This window comes from Phacochoerus africanus, chromosome 1 (genome assembly GCF_016906955.1).
Source record: "Phacochoerus africanus isolate WHEZ1 chromosome 1, ROS_Pafr_v1, whole genome shotgun sequence".
Classification (NCBI taxonomy): Eukaryota; Metazoa; Chordata; class Mammalia; order Artiodactyla; family Suidae; genus Phacochoerus; species Phacochoerus africanus.
In genome coordinates, this window is record NC_062544.1 from 284,633,656 (window position 1) to 284,655,007 (window position 21,352).

The 21,352-nt window shown below is 49.4% G+C and overlaps 1 protein-coding gene across 2 annotated transcripts in view; it reads left to right on the forward strand.

Moving 5' to 3' along the window:
• Nucleotides 1-21,352, forward strand: part of BACE2 (beta-secretase 2) — a 93,726-nt gene that overhangs the window by 52,956 nt on the left and 19,418 nt on the right. For both annotated transcript variants that reach the window (XM_047796917.1, XM_047796923.1), the window contains exons 4-8: nt 1,065-1,193; nt 2,740-2,874; nt 5,032-5,133; nt 11,026-11,175; nt 17,001-17,169. In XM_047796917.1, coding sequence (XP_047652873.1) covers nt 1,065-1,193; nt 2,740-2,874; nt 5,032-5,133; nt 11,026-11,175; nt 17,001-17,169 — 685 coding nt within the window. The remainder of the gene's footprint in view (nt 1-1,064; nt 1,194-2,739; nt 2,875-5,031; nt 5,134-11,025; nt 11,176-17,000; nt 17,170-21,352) is intronic.

Sequence of the window (21,352 nt, forward strand, 5' to 3'; positions counted from 1 at the left end):
GTCACCAGCTCTAATCTCCCCCAGCTGTCAAAGCCAAAACCTGAACCTGAGTCCATCACCCTCCTTCCTGGTTACCAGCACCCATGGCCCACCCTCAACTAGGACCTATTCACACACCGTCATCTCCCCCTTTATTTCCTTTTTAGGGCCATACCTGCGGCATTTGGAAGTTCCCAGGCTAGGGGTCGAATCAGAGCTGCAGCTGCCAGCCTCCACCACAGCCACAGCAAAGCAGGATCCGAGCCAAATCTGCGAGCTACACCACAGCTCACAGCAACGTTGGATCCGTAACCCACTGAGCGAGGCCAGGGATCGAACCCATGTCCTCATGGAGGCTAGTTGGGTTCTTAGCCCTCTGAGCTACAACCAGAACTCCTACCATCTCTCTTTCAATCCTGGAGAAATGAGGCCGTTGTCTGAAGGCGTGGCTACATGGAACATAGACACAGAGCAAATTACAGAAACAGGGCCGTGGGGAATAACGAGCTTTTCCACTTGAGAAGAGCCTAGCTCCTCTCCTGGTCGCCGAGTTCAGCGGACTGAGAGTTGAGCCATGTCCGGGGGTCCAGGATCGTGGATGTGATGTGTCCTTGTGGGTCAGGCACCTGTCATTTGCGTGATGGACAGCTACGGCTGGAAGGGGTGCATAGAAGCTTTCTGGAGCTACAGAGGCAGCTCCGGGAGACACTGTTCTGTCCTTACTCCGAGATGTCTAAGATTAGAATCCACCACCTACCTCAGTAACCCACTTCCATACCTCACGCCTGCCTCACAAGGCAGTCAGGATGATAAATGTGGCAAGCATCTCTGTAGCTTCTGGAAATACTGTCTTATTTTTACAACAGAGCTGTACCAAAGGGAAAAATACCAAGTAGTAGGAAGTTCTGCTGGAGATGTCTGAGTTATTGTACTTAATCGTAAGCTGGTTTGTTGTTTAGCCATGAGAAATATGGAGCATGAAGAAATGCCACGTTGTAGAGCATGCCTGGCACCTGCAATGGGGCCATTCCTTGTCCACCGACGAGTCTTGAAGCAGCTGTCCTCTTTGCCCATCCCTCCTGCAGCCATCAAGTTCTCTGGAGACCTTCTTTGACTCCCTCGTGGCACAAGCGAAAATTCCCAACGTGTTCTCCATGCAGATGTGTGGGGCTGGATTGCCAGTGGCTGGAACTGGTACCAACGGAGGTAGTCTTGTGGGTATCTTTTAGTCTTAAAGGGGGGACATCATCACAAACCAGTGGGGCTGCTTTTTTTCTCTTTCATTAAGACCCTGATAGAGATATTAGACATGTAGGCATCTGTAGGTACTGTACAATTTTGATCATCCTTCTTTGGGAACCTTTTCAAAAAATGGATAAAATTGGGTGTTATTTTTATCCTTCCTGATCATCTTGCCACCTACTAAGATGAGTCTCATTGCTTGCCCAAAATTCCATTAAAGCTTTTAAAAACGTTCCTTTGAAAGGCAATGGTTTTTGTTGGCTGAGGGAGGGGCATGTGAGGAAAGCGGGGGATATGGCAGGTGCAGCGGAGGCAAAGGGGGTGCCTGTGGTCTCATAAACTTGGTGGGAAGACGGGACCCCTGTACATCCTTTCTCTCTTCTTCAACACACACACACATATGCGCACACACACATACACGTATACACACGTATATACAGTTATACACACATACAGATACACACATATATACACACTTACATACAGTTATATACATATACACATACAGATACAAAAACATTCGCACACTTACACAGTTACACACATAGACACACACTTTGGTACCGTTTTACACACATATGTATACACACATGAGCACACGTATACACAGTTACACACATACATGCATCTGCACGCGTGCATACACTTCACTTATACACAATTACATGCACACACTTTTACAAACTTACACTTGCACCCATATATGTACACACATGCACCACACTGATATACAGTTACACATACACATGCACACACTTTTACATAGTTGCACACATACATGCGCATACACACACGTGCACACACACACACACAGGGAAGCAGAATCAACGTGGGGGACACGCCACGGCCCAAGTGTCCCCTTGATGGCCCCTGCACCCAGACATCTAAATCAGGAGGTGACGGGGAGAATGTACAGGAAGGGCCCCCCAGGGGGGTGCTGCTGACCCCTTTGCTCTCAGACTCTGAGTCGCATTTACCTCCATTTGCTAACCATACACCTGCTCTCAACACCTTTTTTTTTTTTTTAATCACCTTTCAGGGGAGAGGGTAGCCTGGGATTTGTGGGGTCAGCTTAGACAGTTTTGCAAAATGACGCTTTGATTACAGAAGCGTTATCTGCTTTCCATGCAAGTATGTGGGGCAGGGAGTCATGCTCTGTCTTCTGAGGACCGAAGTTATTGTCAGTCTCTGAAGTTGGCTCTTGTGTTTCTTTGCAGGGTGGAGGGATTCCAGTACTGGGAAGCTGGGGGGGGGGGGGGGTGCACTTCCGTGAGAGAAGGCAAACCACCAGAGCACCTCGCTTAGACGAGGGCAGAATCCTCTTTGGACACTTGGACACTTGATTCCAAAATGTTCTGTTTAATTTTCAGGCAGGCATATGTTTTTGTTTATACTATGCTAATAAACTGAAAGTCCAGACTCCAGGAAGCTGCGCCTCAGGAGAGCATGCGTCTCTGTGAAACTTGTTACACGCCTCTTTATCTTTTTCTCTTATATCTGTACATTCTTCCTTCCCAGGTCCTGGGTGGAATTGAACCAACTTTGTACAAAGGAGACATCTGGTATACCCCTATTAAGGAGGAGTGGTACTATCAGATAGAAATTCTGAAATTGGAAATCGGAGGCCAGAGCCTTAATCTGGACTGCAGAGAGGTACTTCCGTGGTGATCTCTTGGTGTCTACTTGTCTGTGGGGGCCTGGGCCGCTTGCGGCTGGGGCTGAATATGAAATCAGAGGGTACATGACATTGCAAGGTAAATCAAGACTCACGACATTGAAAGTTACAGAGCCTTTTGGTAGGTCATTTTATATCCATCACGCCCCCCCCCCCAAGAGGATGACGTAAGCAGGGTTTTGTCAGTGCAAGGGGACAAAAGGGGACTAAAAAAGAAGTCAAATGAGACCAAAAATAAATCACCAGCTTTATCATCCATCCACGGCTAATTCCGCCCCCCCCAGCAGACAATTCTCATGGGAAGAAACATGATGCTTTAAAGATGTGCGTGGCTCGAGGATGCTAAAAGGAGGCAGATGTGCTGCCTGGCGAAACCGCAGTGAAACTGCAGCTCTCCGTAACCTCACTCACACGCCCCCCCGCCACACTGCGTTTTGTCTTATTTGTGGCACATAATGACATGATTGTGATGATACGGGGGGGGGGCTTGGTCCTCTACCGCATTTTCAGAATGGTTTCTACCCCCCCCCGCCCCCCGCCCAGCTCGCATTTCATCAGCATTCATTGTGTTCCTACCTGTCATCACTTCCTTTCATTTTTAACCATCACTTGTACCATAACTTCTCACATACACAGAGGCCTCTGGGAAAAACAGTCAAAGCTTGATAACATGATGGTCCGTTCCACGGGGCTGCTGTTTCAGTCCCAAGTCCACACATCTGGTTATTGTCCATAGGCATTTATTTGCCATGAAAGTGTGTAATGAGAGAATCAAATGGGGCAACCTAGAGTATAGCCCAGACTCTGTGTGAGTGTGAGAGAGTGAGTGTGTGTGTGTGTGTGTGTGTGTGTATGTGTGCTGGAGAGTAAAAGCATATATTTGGAGATTCGATTCTCATATTCTGGTTCGTTCCTGCCCCCATCCCCAATCTGCCACAAGAGAGCAAACCACCAAACCCAAAACAGCCCACCCCAGCATTTCAGTGTGCAAGCTTTTCTTGCTCATTCAACCAAACTAGATTATAGTTAAATTCGTTTCTAAACCAAAATGAGTTTTACATTGGAAAAGAATCTGCATCAATTGCTATGTTTCAGTTTCTCAAAATTCTCTCTCCTCCCTCCTGCTGCTTCACAAATCTTTCTTTCCTTTTGACCTGGTCAATGTACTTGATCACGTGGCCCAGGGATTCGCTGTAGAAGCAGGAGGATTAAATTGCTGCAGCTCAGGGAGTTCCCGTTGTGTGAAGCGGAAGCGAACCCGGCTATAGTATCCATGAGGTTGCGGTTTCGATCCCTGGCCTCTTTCAGTGGCTTAAAGTTCTAGCATTGCCGTGAGCTGTGGTGTAGGTCACGGACGCACTTCAGATCCTGCATTGCTGTGGATGTGGTGTTAGCCGGGGCTGCAGCTCCAATTTGCCCCCTAGTCTTGGAACTTCCATAATGCCATGCAATTAAAAAGAAAAAGAAAAACTGCCCACAACTCATTCCATTCTTGGCCAGCCTTGCTCACACTTATGTCCTAAGAGGCTGGGTGGCTTCCCTGGTGTTGGCCCACTGCCTCCATTCTTCTCACTCGGCTACACAGAGAATGATGATGACAAGGTGGGGACAGGGACAAGACCGTGCCTCTGTGTGCGCGAGAGTCTCTTGCTGAATGTGGCTTTGGCTCCATTCTCAATGCAGATACGAGGTGTCTCTTGAAAACGTGTCCTTCCTCTTTCTCCCCTTGCCGGATAATAGAGCGTTGATTTTGCGTGATCTGTATAAATGGCACTTAATGTGTTGTCCCAACCCCTAAAGACAAATGGGTCTTCTCTCTACATCTTCCAGGGACCCTGGACAGAATCTGGGCCCTGCCGAGTAAGAGAAAAGCTCCGCGTTAGGCTGTTGATGGGGTGGTGTCACCTCCCTTTCCTGGCCTCAGTTTCCTTATTTGCCACAAAGACATTGGGCTATAGGAAGTTCTTGGTTTCCAAGCTCCAAGAACGGGCAATGAACTGTAGCCACCTGGGAGGTTGCCATGACTACGGGATGCTGTGTAACAGATGTGCGGGGATGGCGGGCTGGGGTCGTGCGGTGATGTGGGTGCCTTATTGCTCATGCGCCTTTTCCCCACCTCGTCTCCCCTGTTCTAGTATAACGCCGACAAAGCCATCGTGGACAGTGGTACCACACTCCTGCGCCTGCCTCAGAAGGTGTTTAATGCCGTGGTGGAGGCTGTGGCCCGCACGTCTCTGGTGAGTCCTCTGCACAATTGATGACTCTTGGAGGTCACACCAGGTCATGACCACCTACTGGGAAGTACAACCTTGTCTTCTAACAGTCGCTGAATTTTCTTTTCTTTTTTGTTTTTTTTTTTCCTGTCTCTTTAGGGCCAAACCCGAGACACATGGAGGTTCCCAGGCTAGGGGTCGAATCAGAGCTACAGCTGCTGGCCTACACCACAGCCACAGCAACACTAGATCCGAGCTGCATCTGCGACCTACACCATAGGTCACGGCAACGCCAGATCCTTAACCCGCTGAGCAAGGCCAGGGATCGAACCCACAACCTCGTGGTTCCTAGTCATATTCGTTTCCACTGCGCCATGATGGGAACTCCTGTTTTGGGTTATTTATTTGTTTTTGACCACACGCATGGCATGCAGAAATTCCCAGGCCAGAGATGGAACCTCTCCACTGCAGTAACCAGAACCACCGCAGTGACAGTGCTGGATCCTTAACCCACTGAGCCACAAGGGAACTCCTTTTTATTCTTCTTACGTATTAAGTTCACAATCTTATTCTTTGATGTTAACCAGCAAATAATTCCTTCACTTTAATCTCAGAGAACTTAGATCTGCAGGGGCAACGCTTTTTAGTATTTCAAATAATAGTAAAGTTGCTATAGAACTTCTTTTTTTTAATTTTTATGTTTATGGCTGCACCCACAGCATATGGAAGTTCCCAGGCCAGGGACTGACCTGCACTGCAGCTGTGGCAACACCAGCTCCTTTAACCCACTCATCAGGCTGGGGATCAAACCCATACCTCCACAGCAACCCAAGCTGCTGCAGTCGGAGCCTTAACCCACTTCGCCACAGCAGGAACTCTGCTGTGGTACTTGTTTAATCTAAGGGAATGAAAGCTATTTGGTAACAGTCTGTATTAAAGTAAACCAGGAATGTTTTTAGCCTTTAAAACAAAGAAAAATTATACTCCTCTTTTGATCTTCATCAAGCTGGGCTGGGCTTTTAATTCCTACGTCTATAAAAGCATGTGATTCACAGAAGACGAAGGTCAATCTGCCGCCTAATAAGTACTTTATGGCTGAGCTTTGGAATACAATTAAAATCACAGTCAAGGGCAGCAGGCCTTTCCCGGCAGTAGTCCCAGTGTGACCCCCACCTGCCAGTACATTCACCAGGGACAATGGGGGAACCCAAGGGTTGGAAGGACCACAGCCTTGGGGGTCAGATGGAATTGAATTGAATCTAGTTTCTGCCGCTTCTTAGCTAAGTGCCTCTGGAGGCTTTTGTGCCCCTGGAGAGCCTCTGTGTTCTCACTGGTGTTGTTAGGAGGGTTTGGGGTAAAAGCCTGGCACAGCAAGCGTATGGTCATTTTATTTTATTTTATTTTTTATTATTATTATTATTTTTTTGTCTTTTTGCCTTTTCTGGGGCCGCCGCTCCCACAGTATATGGAGGTTCCCAGGCTAGGGGTCCAGTTGGAGCTGTAGCCACCAGCCTAGCCACAGCCACAGCCACAGCAACTCAGGATCCGAGCCTCGTCTGCAACCTACACCACAGCTCACGGCAACGCCGGATCCTCAACCCACGGAGCAAGGCCAGGGATCGAACCTGCAACCTCATGGTTCCTAGTCAGATTCATTAACCACTGTGCCACGACGGGAACTCCCATATGGTCATTTTAGTGTCCAAATTGTGATGCTGCTACTGTTTGTTTGGATGCGAAATAAACACTTCTCTTGACCTCTTGGGTGTCTTCCTAAACACCTGTCCACGCAGGGCCATATCCTTATAAGGTCACCAAAAATGAGTGTTTCCTGCTCAAAGCCTTCATCAGTGGGGCTGACAGTCCCACTGCTCACTGGGCTGGCCAAGTTCAAGGAATGATTCGTAGAAGAGGCGCCGTGAGTGCATTGCTACTCGTGAGAGTGGAAGAGGGGGAGGAAGAGCAGGCTTGGGGTTGTCTTGGACCCAAACTTCAAAGCCTCCAACTGCTACAGGAAGAGCAGGAGGCAAATCTAAGAACACAGAGGGAAAATCGAGACGAAGCAACACCAAGATCCTGTATGAACTGAAAGGTTGAGAGAGCCAAAGCCTCTATCTTATCTCATATCGGCTGAATCCAAAAAAATAGCAGGTAAAGTTTTTAATGCCTTAAATTTAGAAAACTGCCTGGGAATCAGACCAGAGTTGCTCTGCTAGAAATGCCCAGCAATGGCTGATTTTCTCCACGAGTGGGAATGTCTTCCGCGAAATGACCACGAGCGTCCTCAAATGTAATATTCGGAGTATAATGGTTTCCAACTACCCCGAGGACATGTGGGCAGCATCCGTGTGTGACTCCAGGGAGCCTGTGAGCAGCCCGGGCCTCTGCAGAGTCCGGGACTTCAGCGGGGACAAGCACAGCGGTGGCGAAGGGGCGCTAGCACTCCTGAGGTCAGCACAGCATGTATTCAGCAGGCTGATTTTGCAAGAAAAGCACGAGGTAGAAGGAATGAGATTACGACATTTGTTTGCCTGGTCTAAAATTATCCTCTGCTTTCAGTGCCTGCATCAGGAAGGAGAGGCAGGGGGAGGCTGTTAGTCTCGGGCAGGAAAGGCTCCGCGGAGAGTTGAGAGGGTTGGTCAGGGACCAGAGATGTGCCTGTTGGTCCTTTCTGCAAGGTAATCCCAGCCGGCCCTCTAGGCTGAGGTTCCCTTTCTGATCAAGGAAAGAGCTGGCTTTGGAGAGTTAAACACAGGACCGAAGTTGGGCTCTGTCTCTGGCCCTGGGATTGCTCCATAGGACTTTATTTTAATTTTTCTTATATATATATAAAGTGATTTTTATTTTTTCCATTATAGCTAGTTTACAGTGTTCTGTCAGTTTTCTACTGTACAGCATGGGGACCCAGTCACACATACATGTATGCATTCTATTTTCTCACATTCTCATGCTCCATCGTAAGTGACCAGAGTTTCCAGGGCTACACAGCAGGATCTCATCGCTAAGCCATTCCAAAGGCAATAGCCTGCAACAGATGGGACTTTAGAAACGAATGGTGGAGCTCCCTTTGTGGCTCGGCGGGTTAAGAGCCCAACACAACATCCGTGAGGATGCAGGTTCCTTCCCTGGCCTCGCTCAGTGGGTTAAGGATCCGGCATGGAGGCCAGCTGCAGTGTAGGTTGCAGATGTGCCTGGGATCCGGAATTGCCATGGCTGTGGTGTAGGCTGGAAGCTGCAGGTCTGATTCCACCTGTAGCCTGGAAACTTCCATATACTGTGGGTGCAGCCCTAAAAAGGAAAAGAAAATGAAAAAATAATAATTTTAAAAGAAAAGAAAGGAGTGGTTTGTAGATGTGTATTTTGACATGAGCCCGGTGGGGACTTTTGTGTCTGGCAGGGACCTGGGTTCCCTTCCTGCCCAGCCAGGGCACCTTTGTTGGTTCAGGCCCAGTGCTTCTCCATCTGTAAAATCCAGAAGCAGGATGCTGTCTGCTGTAAAGTGACTTCTGACCTGAAACTCTGGGGTCTGAGTGTCCAGACTCTCCCCCAAGGACACGAGGTCTGGCCCCCAGGGAGGCTGTTTCCAGACCATCCCCCATCCCCTCCTGAGCTGTGCCCCTCAGGCAGGTTCCTTGGCCCCTCTGAGCCTCATGCGTCCTCTGGAAATTGGAGCTCTGTGTCCTCAGCGGAGGCTCAGTGACCTTCCCTCCTCCTGGAATCTTGTAACATGACCATCCCATCCCATCACCTCACCTGGCAAAGGATGTCCCTGTTTTCCATGTTTCGATCTGACTTCTTTTTATAAAATGTATAAATATGTTAAGGCCAGCATTAGAGATGTCACAAATCAGCCAGCACTGCCAGTGTCAGTGGGGAGGCGAGACTGGGTGAAGAGACGTGTCCCGCCCCGGGGGAGGCAGCCCCTCCCTGCGCATCCTGAGAGGAAGCTCCCACCCTGTATTCATCCGCAGACACCAGCTGTTTTCTCAGTTCTTGTCCCCTCGCAGCTCCAGGGCACCCCTGCTCACCTGTCTCTTGGCTTCCATAGCACCCTCCCCTGGGGACTTCTTTCTGCCCCTCTGTCCCTCTTCTGGGGGTCTCTTTTTGCTGCCCGGGGTCCTTTGCTTCTGGGGGCGGGGAGGTCTCAGCGTGGGTCCTCTGCCCCTCCCTCCTGCCTGTCCCCTCTCCTAAGCCATTCCATCTATGACTTCCCACCCGCTCACTGCCTCTCACATGCGTCTGTCTAGCCCAGGCCGAATCCCTGGAGGTTAAACTCAGGGAACCAGTGACCTGCACCAATCCCACTCCGATGCCTTAATCACACCTGTTGTACAGCAGAGCTCAGATCCTTGATGAACGGGCTCTGATAAATGCACGAAAGTGCCGGCGGGTGCCTCCCAGCTCATTTCCCACCCCGTGTGGTCCTCGGCACCAGCCTCCTTGGCCCTCATGTTGTGCAGTGGGGCAGGTTCCCTGCTCTGCCTGCCCTGTCTCACCCTATCTCCCCGGCGCCCACCTGCCCCGCAACTCAGCTCCTGAGCTTCTGCCTCGGAGACAGACACCCAGTCCTCTTAGTCAGTACTCTCCTGACTCCGCCCCTTCAATGGTCTCCTAGCCCCGCCCCTATCACGTGCTCTCCTAGCCCCACACCCAACACCTGCTCTCTTAGCTCCTCCCTCACCACATCCTTTTTCTCACGTGAGCAGGGCATTGTGTGGGACGTGTTTAAAGAGGCTCATGGGACCGTCCCCACCCGGGAACTGGTAGGCACAGGGCAGTTCTGCTCCTGGAAACTTCACTGGGCCTGGTGACGTGGCACAGGAGTAACTTAAAGATTCAGCAACTAGTGGACAAGCGACGTTGGCATTGCCTTTCTGGTCCCTTGATGAGAGGCACAAATGAACACACTGTGTTCTTTTGGGGGGGCGTCTTTTGTCTTTTGTCCACCCCACCCAAGAAATATGGAGGTCCCAGGTGAGGGGTCGAATCAGAGCTGAGTCTGCGACCTACACCACAGCTCACGGCAACACCGGATCCTTAACCCATTGAGCGAGGCCAGGGATTGAACCTGTGTCTGCATGCGTACCGGTCAGATTCATTTCTGCTGAGCCATGATGGGAACTCCGAACACTCTGTGTTCTTGGCCATTTATTTTTTTCCATGAATGTTCACTGAGTCTTCCTTTTGGGCCAGATGTTAGGATTATGGAAAGGAGACAGAGGAACAGACTGCAGACCTGGGTCCTTAGAAAATTCAGAGTCTAGGGCAGGAAAGAGAAGTTTCTCCAGTCGTGCCAATAAAATTCTAACTGGTGCAATGGCCCAGGAAGAGAGACACATGGCAGGGTGCCAGCACTGTGCTGGGGAGTCAGGGAGGGCTTCCTGGACAAGGCGGCATCGGAGCTGAAATCTGAAAGCTGTTCCAGAAGAGCAGACAGAGAACCTGCACAGGGCTCTGCACCCGGAGGAAACTTCCTGGGCTCAGGGAATTCCTAGGAAAGGTGGTGCCCCAAAGGGCCTTGAGCGCCACATTTAAGATCGCACCTCTCTTCTAAAGGGTGTTGCCTACTACACTGCGACCCGGCCGGAATTCTCTCACCTCCCTCGGCTGTGGTTTCCTCATCTGTAAAGTGGAGGGGATGACAGCACTGCACCGATGCAGGGGTTTGAGGGTTAAAGTAAACATTTCTGCAGAGCGCTTATAGCAGGAAGTCTTCCACACGCCTCGGTAATTTTAATAAGTGTCATTTTGTCACCGCCGTCACTCTTCCAAAGGATTGATGTCTTCGCGTCAGTGTCCAAATGAAACACTGTTTGTCGCCGTGGGCATCTGGCGAGGTGATGAGAGAGCCGGGCGCTGCTTCCTATTGATGTGCCAGACTAATCACTGTTTGTCACATGCTCTCGTCTTGTCTAGATTCCAGAATTCTCTGACGGTTTCTGGACTGGGTCCCAGCTGGCCTGCTGGACGAATTCTGAGACACCTTGGTCTTACTTCCCTAAGATTTCCATCTACCTGCGAGACGAGAACTCCAGCAGGTCATTCCGCATAACTATCCTGCCTCAGGTATGAACTCAAACTGGTGCTTTTCTCCTTTCAGCGTGGAACGTGCAGAAGGAAAGCACTTCACGCGTGACACGTGCATTTCGATATCACACCTGCATGAGATAGCAGTTGCCACAGTAAGGCTGTGTAACCACCAACCCCCAGACCTGGTGGCCTTAATCAATGGGCTTTTATTCCCACATGTGCTTCTGGGCAGCTCTGCTGGTCTGGGCGGGCTTGCTCATGTGTCTCTGGTCAGTTGGTGGTTGGCCAGGAATAAGCTGGCCTCTGTTTGGGATGGTTTCAGATGGCCTCACTCATGTTATCTCATAGCTTGTTTGATGGAATTATGAGGCCATCGTCTGTCACTGTCCAGCGGCTGGCTCGCACAGGGGCGGGAGGGTTCTGAGAGAGACGGAGAAGGAAGAAACACATGGGGCCTCCTGAAGTCCAGGCCCGGGAGTGGCCGACACCTCTTGCACTGTATTTCCCAAACCAGACCAAGGGAAGCCCAGATCTCGGGCAGGGTCAGAGGTGCCACCTCCCAGTGGCAAGAGCTGACAAGTCACATCACAAGGGTGTGGCTGCACGGTCAAGAATTGAGGACTTTGGACAGCATCTACCACAACACCCCGATCTGGTTAGTTCTGACTTATTTATAAGTAAAGAGTGAAACCCGGAGTGCCCGCTGTGGCGCAGTGGGGTCGGCGGCATCTGGGGAGCGCTGGGATGCAGGCTCCATCCCTGGCCAGGCACAGGGGGTTAAGGGTCCTCCAACATTGCTGCAGCTGTGGCTTAGGTCACAACTACAGCTTGCTCAGATCTGATCCCTGGCCCGGGAACTCCACATGCCGAGGGGCGGCCAAAAAAGGGGGAAAAAAAAAAATGAAACTAGATGCTCAGCGAAGCAGACGTCAGATTTTCCATATTTAGTAAATCATTGACTCCGCCTTCATCCTCTGTATCTGGTGACACAGACAAGTTCCATCCTTCCTTGTCACGTGTCTCACCTCCTCCTCTCTGTTCCCACAGCCCCTCACCCACCCCCCTCTCACCCAGAGCTCTCTCTGTCCTGTCTCTCTCCGAAACTATTGCCAGATGGAGTTCCGTCGTGGCTCAGTGGTTAACAAATCCGACTAGGAACCATGAGGTTGTGGGTTCGGTCCCTGGCCTTGCTCAGTGGGTTAACGATCCGGCGTTGCCGCGAGCTGTGGTGTAGGTTGCAGACGCGGCTTGGATCCTGCGTTGCTGTGGCTGTGGCATAGGCCAGTGGCTACAGCTCCGATTCGACCCCTAGCCTGGGAACCTCCATATGCCGCGGGAGTGGCCCAAAGAAATAGCAAAAAGACAAAAAAAGATAAATAAATAAATAAAGTAAATAAACTATTGCCAGATGAATGTTCCTGAACAGCATCTCCATCCCGCTCCCTCTGTCCTGAAGATTTCCTTCTCCGCGTGGCTTTCACCACCTCCCGGGACCCTTGCTGCCTCTCCCGCCCATTTCCTCCCTTCTGAGCCCTGAACCCCCCCTCTTGGTGTCTGTCCTCCAGCCCTGGGTGCCTGTTCCCGTCTCTTAATGTTTGCTCCCACCAACGCGCTCTGCCTGAAATGCCCTCTCCTCCCCACTCCGTGTGGGTATCCGAATTCTTCCCATCCTTTAAGGCCCAGCACAAACAACCCTCTTTGTTAAACCTCCGCTGGGCAGAATGACCCGTTTGTGAGCTTGCCCTTCAGACGCATAATGCGCGCTTTCTAGGCTCCTCATCCGGCTCGGAATTCTATCTTCGGGGCATGGTTTACGCGGCTGCCTTTTTTCATTTGACTTTTTATCTTGAGTGACACACACACACTTACATTTCTTCCTCCATTAAATTATCAACTCCTGGAGGACGAGAACCATGAGCCGTAATGATCATCCTTCCTTCCCTAACTCTGCCACGTGGTAGAGAGTGGTACCTAACCCCTGCTTGCTGCATGCACAGAACAATGTGTCTTTGTTGCTGTTGGCTGCATTGGGGATAAAGGAACAGGGTTGGGGGATGGGAGGGGCGATGTCAGAAGGAGAAGGAAAAGGATAATACCGCCTTTCCCCCGTTTTCAACTTTATTCACGGGGAGCGCATTCTGGAAATGGACAGTTGTTGGGGGAAGGATTGGAAGTGTCAAGAGAAATACAGCCCAGCAGAGGACACAGACTCTGAGAGCTGGCATCTGAGTTATAGTCTCAGCACTGCCCTTGACTCACACTGTAACTCTGAACCCATCCCTTAGCCCTTTCTGTGTCTGTGTCTTTAAACATAAAGGAGAAATAATCATACTTGCCAAAGACAAGTTTGGAAGACCTCTGTGTGCTTGGGTGAACAGCACTGCGTAGAGTGACGTTAGAATGATGTGTTTTCGGCATCTTTAAAATACGGCGCTTTTTGTAATGAAGTGTTGGTCTCACAGCAAAATGTGGACGTTATTTCATCACTGTGGTCTGGAGCTGAAGCTGAAACCCAGCTTGAGGACAAAGGTGAATGCGGAGCAGAGAATAAATGGTGTGTGAATGGGTCGACAGTCAGGGACTTGTCGGGAGCAGGAGGAAAGCAGACGTTGGGGGAACCTATTGGGTTCAGGGCAGGCAACAGCCCTCAGAGTGGACGGGCCACTGGAGAGCATCAGCCCCTTTTGGGTCCGAGCCCTGGGTGAGCAAGGAAATGTAAGAAGAAAGACTTGGGAGCCTTTCATTTAATTTGCATATCTCTACATAAAAATTCAGTTTTATTCTTACTTATAAGACTGTAGATATTTTTTGTTTGACATTGACGCGTGCACATTTTCTTTCTTTTTTATATTTTTTATCAAAGTCTAGTTGATTTACAGTGTCGTGCCAATTTCAGCTGTACAGGAGTTCCCATCGTGGCTCAGCAGTAATAAACCTGACTAGTAGCCAGGAGGACACACGTTCAATCTCTGGCCTCGCTCAGTGGGTTAAGGATCCTTTGGTGTGAGCTGCGGTGTAGGTCAAAGACGCAGCTCAGACCTGGCACTGCTGTGGCTTTGACGGAGGTCGGCAGCTGCAGCTCCAATTAGACCCCTAGCCTGGGAACCTCCGTATGCTGTGGGTATGGCCCTAAAAAGACAAAAACAAAACAAACAAAAAAAACCCCTGCTATACAGCAAAGTGGCCCAGTCATACCTATATATACATTCCCTTTCTCATTCTATCTTCCTCATGGTCTCTCCCAAGAGACTGGATAGAGTTCCCTGTGCTGTGCAGTAGCATCTCACTGCTTATCCATTGGGCATGGAAGAGTTGGCATTACTACCCCCAAATTCCCCGGCCATCCCACTCCGTCCCCCTCCCCCTTGGCAACCACGAGTCTGTTCTCTATGACATGTGCACTTTTTCAGTTTTTAAAAACCTATGCTGCCCCCTGTTTCCCTGACGTCGTATTCATCATCCTCATCCCATTTGCTTCCCAGTGCCTTGGTGGGAAAGCATGACTGTTCTGAAGACCACCTGCTGAGACCCCACCACGTTCCACAGGCCGGTGATGCCCCCCCCATCAGGGATATCCCTGGGAGTCCCCTCCTAACCCTGCAGCTCTGCCCCACGGAACCCCTTCCTGACATTCAGGGCAATTCTCAAGGCTCCTTGGCACCAAAGTTTTAGAAAGAGGCCTGTACCCTGGACCATCAGCAGCAGTAGATGGGCAACTCATTGCTAGTGCAGAAGAACTGGGTCCAAAAACAGTGTCGGAGTTCCCTGGTGGCTCAGCAGGTTGAGGACCCAGGGTTATCACCGCGGTGGCTCAAGTCATTACTGTAGCTTGGGTTTGATTCCTGGCCTGGAAACATCCCCGTGCTGCAGACATGGCCAAAAAACAAAGCAAAACATAGGTTCCATCCCCAGCACTATGTTTTAAAAGCACCTAGGCTGAATCCGGTGTGGTCTGTTTGAAGAATTGGCCTCCAATCCCAGCCCACAGACAAATTCTTTTTTTTTTTTTATTCTTGTTTTTTATATGCATATGTAATCCTGAAAATGTAAGTAGTTTCAGTCTAAATACCACTGGTTTGTCTATTTGTGCTATTTTAGTTTTAGGACAAGCTTTCAATTCTGAGATCCAGCAACACTGAAGTTTTCCCAACAGGTTACAAAATTTACAGTCTGAGATTTGTTTTTGGAAGTTAACTGGGACACGCAGGACAGAGTGAAAGATACAACTTGAGTCTGCATCGTGTTTGTGTCAGTGTCATCAGATGATGCAGGGGTTGTTATGGAATTAATTCATTCAAAGCTAGGGCCGTGTGTGTATTCACACACATACCCAGGACCTGCTTTCAGAGCCCTAACTGGAAAGGTTTCTGTAGCAGCTAATTGTATCGGCCACCTTGTTCTCATTTATGTCAACCTTCAGGAGCACTTGTCTGTTTCATTACATGGATGAAGCCCATTCATTTACGTACATTTACTGAGGCCCCACTATGTGCTTAGCATATGCTAGATGCCCAGGTGCCAAGAATACAGTGAAGAACAGAATGATTCCTTGCTGTGAAGAAGGGCTCACAGAGAGACATGCCAATCAGTGCAGGGTTCTATCTGCTGGGCCCACCCCCTAGACCTGGCAGCTGCTTGATGCTCAGCAGGTGGTGACTCCAGGAACCACCCCAGCTGTGTCCTAGCTCACTTTTCTGCCCTGAAACCCCTCTCCCTCTGGTCTTTGGCAAGGGCGGTGACCCTTCATCTTCCTCGCGTGTCAGTTTGATCATGTACGTTTTGATCACACAAATGTTATTCTTTGTATTGCTGGTACCAAGACAGTATCTGGACTGTATTAAGTGCTCGGTGAGGGGAGTTTCCATTGTGGTGCAGAGGTTAACGAATCCGACTGGGAACCATGAGGTTGCGGGTTCGGTCCCTGCCCTTGCTCAGTGGGTTAACAATCCGGCGTTGCCGTGAGCTGTGGTGCAGGTTGCAGACGCGGCTCGGATCCCGTGTTGCTGTGGCTCTGGCGTAGGCCAGCAGCTACAGCTCCAATTGGACCCCTAGCCTGGGAACCTCCATATGCCACGGAAGCGGCCCAAAGAAATAGCAAAAAGACAATAAATAAATAAATAAATAAATAAATAAATATATAAATAAGTGCTCGGTGAGTGCAGACCAGCTGGATGATGGATGGATGATGGATGGATGGATGATGGATGAATAATGGATGATGGATGGTTGGATGAAAGATGGATAATGGATGGATGAGTGATTGGGTGTGTGGATGAGTGGTTGGATGGGTGGATGAGTGGATGGGTGGGTGGGTGGATGGATGGATGGATGGATGATGGGTGGTTGGATGAAGGATGGATGATGGATGGATGGATGATGGTTGGATGGGTGGATGAGTAGATGGATGAGTGGATGGATGGATGGATGACAGGTGGTTGGATGAAGGATGGATAATGGATGGGTGGATGATGGATGGATGGATGGATGAGTGATTGGATGGGTGGATGAGTGGTTGGATGGGTGGATGAGTGGATGGATGGGTGGATGAGTGGATGGATGGGTGGATGGATGGATGGATGACGGGTGGTTGGATGAAGGATGGATGATGGATGAATGAAGGATGGATGACGGATGGATGGATGATGGACATCTCCCGTGTGGGTGTACCTGTGTGCAGTCTGAGGTCACATGCATACTCCTATCTCAGGAGTGTTTGTCACCACGGTTATGGTCCCGACCCCTGGGTGGCTGTTTACTGATCTGGTGCTGTTCACTCTGCAGCTCCAGTGGAGGGTGTGAACAAAGTTTTGTGACCTTGCCTGAGTTGTGCATTTTCTTGTTTGCTCTTTCCTCTTCAACAGCTTTACATCCAGCCCATGATGGGGGCTGGCCTGAATTATGAATGTTACCGGTTTGGCATTTCACCTTCCACAAACGCGCTGGTGATTGGTGCTACCGTGATGGAGGGCTTCTACGTGGTCTTTGACAGAGCTCGGAAGAGGGTAGGCTTCGCAGCCAGCCCCTGTGCCGGTAAGCAGTGCTCACATGGGACAAGGGCCCCTCACGAGATCCCTTGATGTTGGTTCACTGACTCAGAAGCAGTTCTTGATGGCAAATCAGTTGCCATTGAATTGTTTCTCTCCTGCTTATCATCCGTGATCAAAGTCCTAGCAACGAAATGTACTGTGGGCTTGCAGAGAGGAATAACTGAGAATAATCCATGTAAACTTTTAGTCCAGGGCTTGGCACATGGCAAACATACCAGAAATGTTAGCCTTATAGCTCTCTCTCATGTTAAACTTAAAATGAGGATTTCCCATCATGGCTCAGCGATAATGAACCCAACTAGTATCCACGAGGATGCGGGTTCAATTCCTGGCCTTGCTCAGTGGATTAAGGATCCAGTGTTGCTGTGAGCTGTGGTGTAGGTCTCAGATGCAGCTTGGATCTGGCACTGCTGTGGCTGTGGTGTAGGCTGGCAGCTGCAGCTCCAATTTGACCCCTAGTCTGGAAACTTCCATATGCTGTGGAAAAAAGATGAAACAGGAGAAAATTGGAGATTGTAGTGAAATTCAAGCTCACCATGCAGTTTAGAGGTCCTGCTGTGGGACAAAAGGACCCACAGCATTTCTGTAGCACCAGGACACAGGTTTGCTCCCTAGCCCAGCATAGGGGGTTAAAGGATCCAGCATTGCTGCAGCTGTGACATAGGTCACAACTGTGGCTCAGATGTGGTCCCTGGCCCCAGAACTCCACATGCTGCGGAGTGGCCAAAAATGAAAAAAAAAAAAAAAAAAAAGACCACCACATAGTAAAGAAAAGGAAATATGAATTTGGTGAAAGAAAAACATTACATTTTTTTACATCATTTTCAAAAATATTAGCTGCAGTTCATTGAGGACAAGGCAGGTTTGCTGACCATGCTGGTACCCTCAGCTCTGACCTTACCTTCGCTCTGATCTTAAATCACCTGAGGAGTTTGGAGGGGAGCCTGTGAGATGAAATGCCAAATGCTCACAGCTGATTTATTCAGGAGGGGAGGTTTCAAGTATTATTTCTTACTATTAAGTTGTGGTCTTAAAATAAGAGCGCCAGTAAATAAAGCAGGGAAGTGATGCCTCATAGCCTTGCTTTAAGACACTGTGTGTTCCCACAAAATACAATGACACTTTGGAGAACGCAGGACGAGAAGTCTTAGAGGGAACAGTTACATCTGGAGCATAAGGCCAATCCAGATTCTACATAAATAACTCCTCCAACCCCCAAGATACCATATTTGATATCTTGCAATGTAACTCCTTAGATATCAACGCAGATTTCGTGGACTTTGCTTGCGTGAACAGACTCGGTATCCTTGAAACTTGTCCTTTTTTTTTTTTTTTTTTTAAATCTGGGTCTTGAGTAAATGCTTGCCTTTCAGCCTGTTAGATCACCCCAAAGGGGAGCTTCCTCTGTGGGGTTTCCTGGGGCAGGACACGAGGGCATCTCCCAGGCGCCATTCTTTTTCTCCTTTTCACCCAGAGGATCTAAGAACTACAGCAGGTTTCCCCACCATTTCTGTTCTCTTGCTAAATCCTATTAAACAGAGGCTACTATGGCAACAGCTGTTACATGGTCCACTTTACTTCGTGCCACCCAGAGCATCATCACCGTCTGTCCCCTGAGTGCATTGCTGTTAGAAAGAGTTTACTATTAAGCGTCTCTAAGCAGAGCCACGTTCTCTCCTGCATTTCATCACAAATTCTTTGTGTGATGCTCTTATACACATTTGCCTTGCTATTTGTAAAAAGCAGTGTCTTTCAGGTCTTGGTACTTAAACATTAGATTTTTACCAGCGGCGACAATAGACTGTGATATGTTTCGCCGTTGAAGCAATTACCTCCCTCAGGACAGCGGTTAGGGGCCAGACAGTGGATCTCAAGCACTGCCGCAAGTGGAAAATACCCTGCCTTTCTTTTTCTTTTTAAAAGTGTTTCTTACTTTTTAATTTTTTTATATTTTTTTCTTTTTAGGGCTGCCCCCTCAGCATATGGAGGTTCCCAGGCTAGGGGTCTAATCGGAGCTGTAGCCGCTGGCCTACACCGCAGCCACAGCAACATTAGATCTGAGCTGCGTCTCTGACCTACATCACAGCGCACCACATCGCCAGATCCTTAACCCCCTGAGCGAGGCCAGGGATCGAACCTGCAACCTCATGGTTCCAAGTTGGATTGTTTCTGCTGCGCCACGACGAGAACTCCTAAAAGTATTTCTTTTTGGAGGTCCTGTTGTGGCTCAGAGAAAATGAATCCGACTATCATCCATGAGGATGCGGGTTCAATCCCTGGTCTTGCTCAGTGGGTTTAGGATCTGGCGTTGCCATGAGCTGTGGTGTAGGTCACAGATGTGGCTCGGATCCCTCATTGCTGTGGCTGTGGTGTAGGCTGGCAGCTGTAGCTCCAATTCGCCCCTAGCCCGGGAGCTTCCATATGCCGCAGGTGCAGCCCTAAAAAGAAAAAAAAAGTATTTATTTTTAAGTTCTCTTTTAAGTAACAAAATTTTTTCAATTGCAAGAACTCATGTACTGTGTATACACTTAGGGGCACTCAGATTTAACAAATGCTACCATTTTGTAATACTTTCTTCAAAAATTTTTCATAGAAATAAAATACAGCTAACGTCCCATCCCACTGCCTTCCCTGGAATTACTGTCTATTTTGTTTGTTTCATTTTGGTCTTTTTAGGGCTGCACCTGTGGCATATGGAAGTTCCCAGGCTGGGGGTCAAATCCACGCTGCAGCTGCTGGCCTACACCACAGCCACAGCCACAGCCACACCAGATCCAGGCCACATCTGTGACCTACACTGCAGCTCACGGCAACACCTGATGCTTAACCCATTGAGCGAGCTCAGGAATTGAACCCACATCCTCATGGCTACTAGCCGGGTTCTTAACCCATGGAGCCACAGTGGGAACTCCCCAGACTTTATCCTGAAATTGGTGTATATCCTTCTCATTGGTACTGTACACTTAAAATTTCACTCCATAGTTATAACCACATCGGATTAGTTATCTATGACTGTGTCACAATTACCCCCAAACCTCACAGCACTGCACGGCCTTGTGCAGGTGCTGAGCGTCAGGAATCAAGAGGGGGCTTATTTGGGTGGTTCTGGCCCAGGGTCTCTCCTGAGGCTGCAGCCACCTACAGGCCGGAGGGTCCACTTTCACGCTCACTCACGTGGTTACTGGCAGGAACCTCTTTCCTCACCACATGGCCCTCACCACAGGCCTGCCCAAATGTCCTCCAGGCAGGGCACGCATCACTCCCAAGAAAGTGATCCCAGAGAAAGCACGCTACTGAGCCCCCAACAGGGAAGCCACAGCCTTTTTATAACCTAATCTGAGGGCCGTCACTTCTGCCCTCCTCTCCTGGTCAAACAGAGCAACCCTGGTACCATATGACTTGGGGGTAATGACACACAAGTAAATGCCAGGAAGCAGGACCACTGGGGGCATCTTAGAAGCTGCCTACCATGGATCAATAGCCGAGTACCTATAACAAAACATAGGTTGGTTGGTTTTGGTGTTTTTTAATTTGCATGAATGCTATGGTGCTGTACACAGCCATTGTCAACTTGCTTTTATTGTCCAGCGTTACATTTACTGGATACTCCACGCACAGAGTTTCCGCTGTGGCTCAGTGGTAGCAAATCCAGCTAATATCCATGAGGACGCGGGTTCAATCCCTGGCCTCACTCAGTGGGTTGAGGATCCAGCATTGCCCTGAGCTGTGGTGTAGGCTGCAGTTGCAGCTCAGATCCTGTGTTGCTGTGGCTGTGGCGTAGGCCTGCAGCTGCAGCTCTGATTCAACCTCTAGCTTGGAAACTTCCATATGCCGCAGGTATAACCCTAAAAAGACCCCCCCAAAAAAATCTAGATTCTCCATGCTGATATGAGTACCAGCTCATTCATTTGGGCGGCTCTATAGTAGGCCCTTGTATGAATGTACCCGGCTTATTCACCCAGTCCTGCCCTGCTTGCATTTGAGTTATAAACAGTACCGGGGCAAACTCTGTGCATGCGGATAAGATGTTCAGTTGTCATCTCAGTACCGCGGTGAACAGCCCTGCGCATGCATATGAGATCTTCTAGAAATGGAATTTCTGATGATCTCCGCTGCCAGCCTTCCGTGTTACTGGCCATCATCAATGTGTCTTAGAAGTAGCTGGA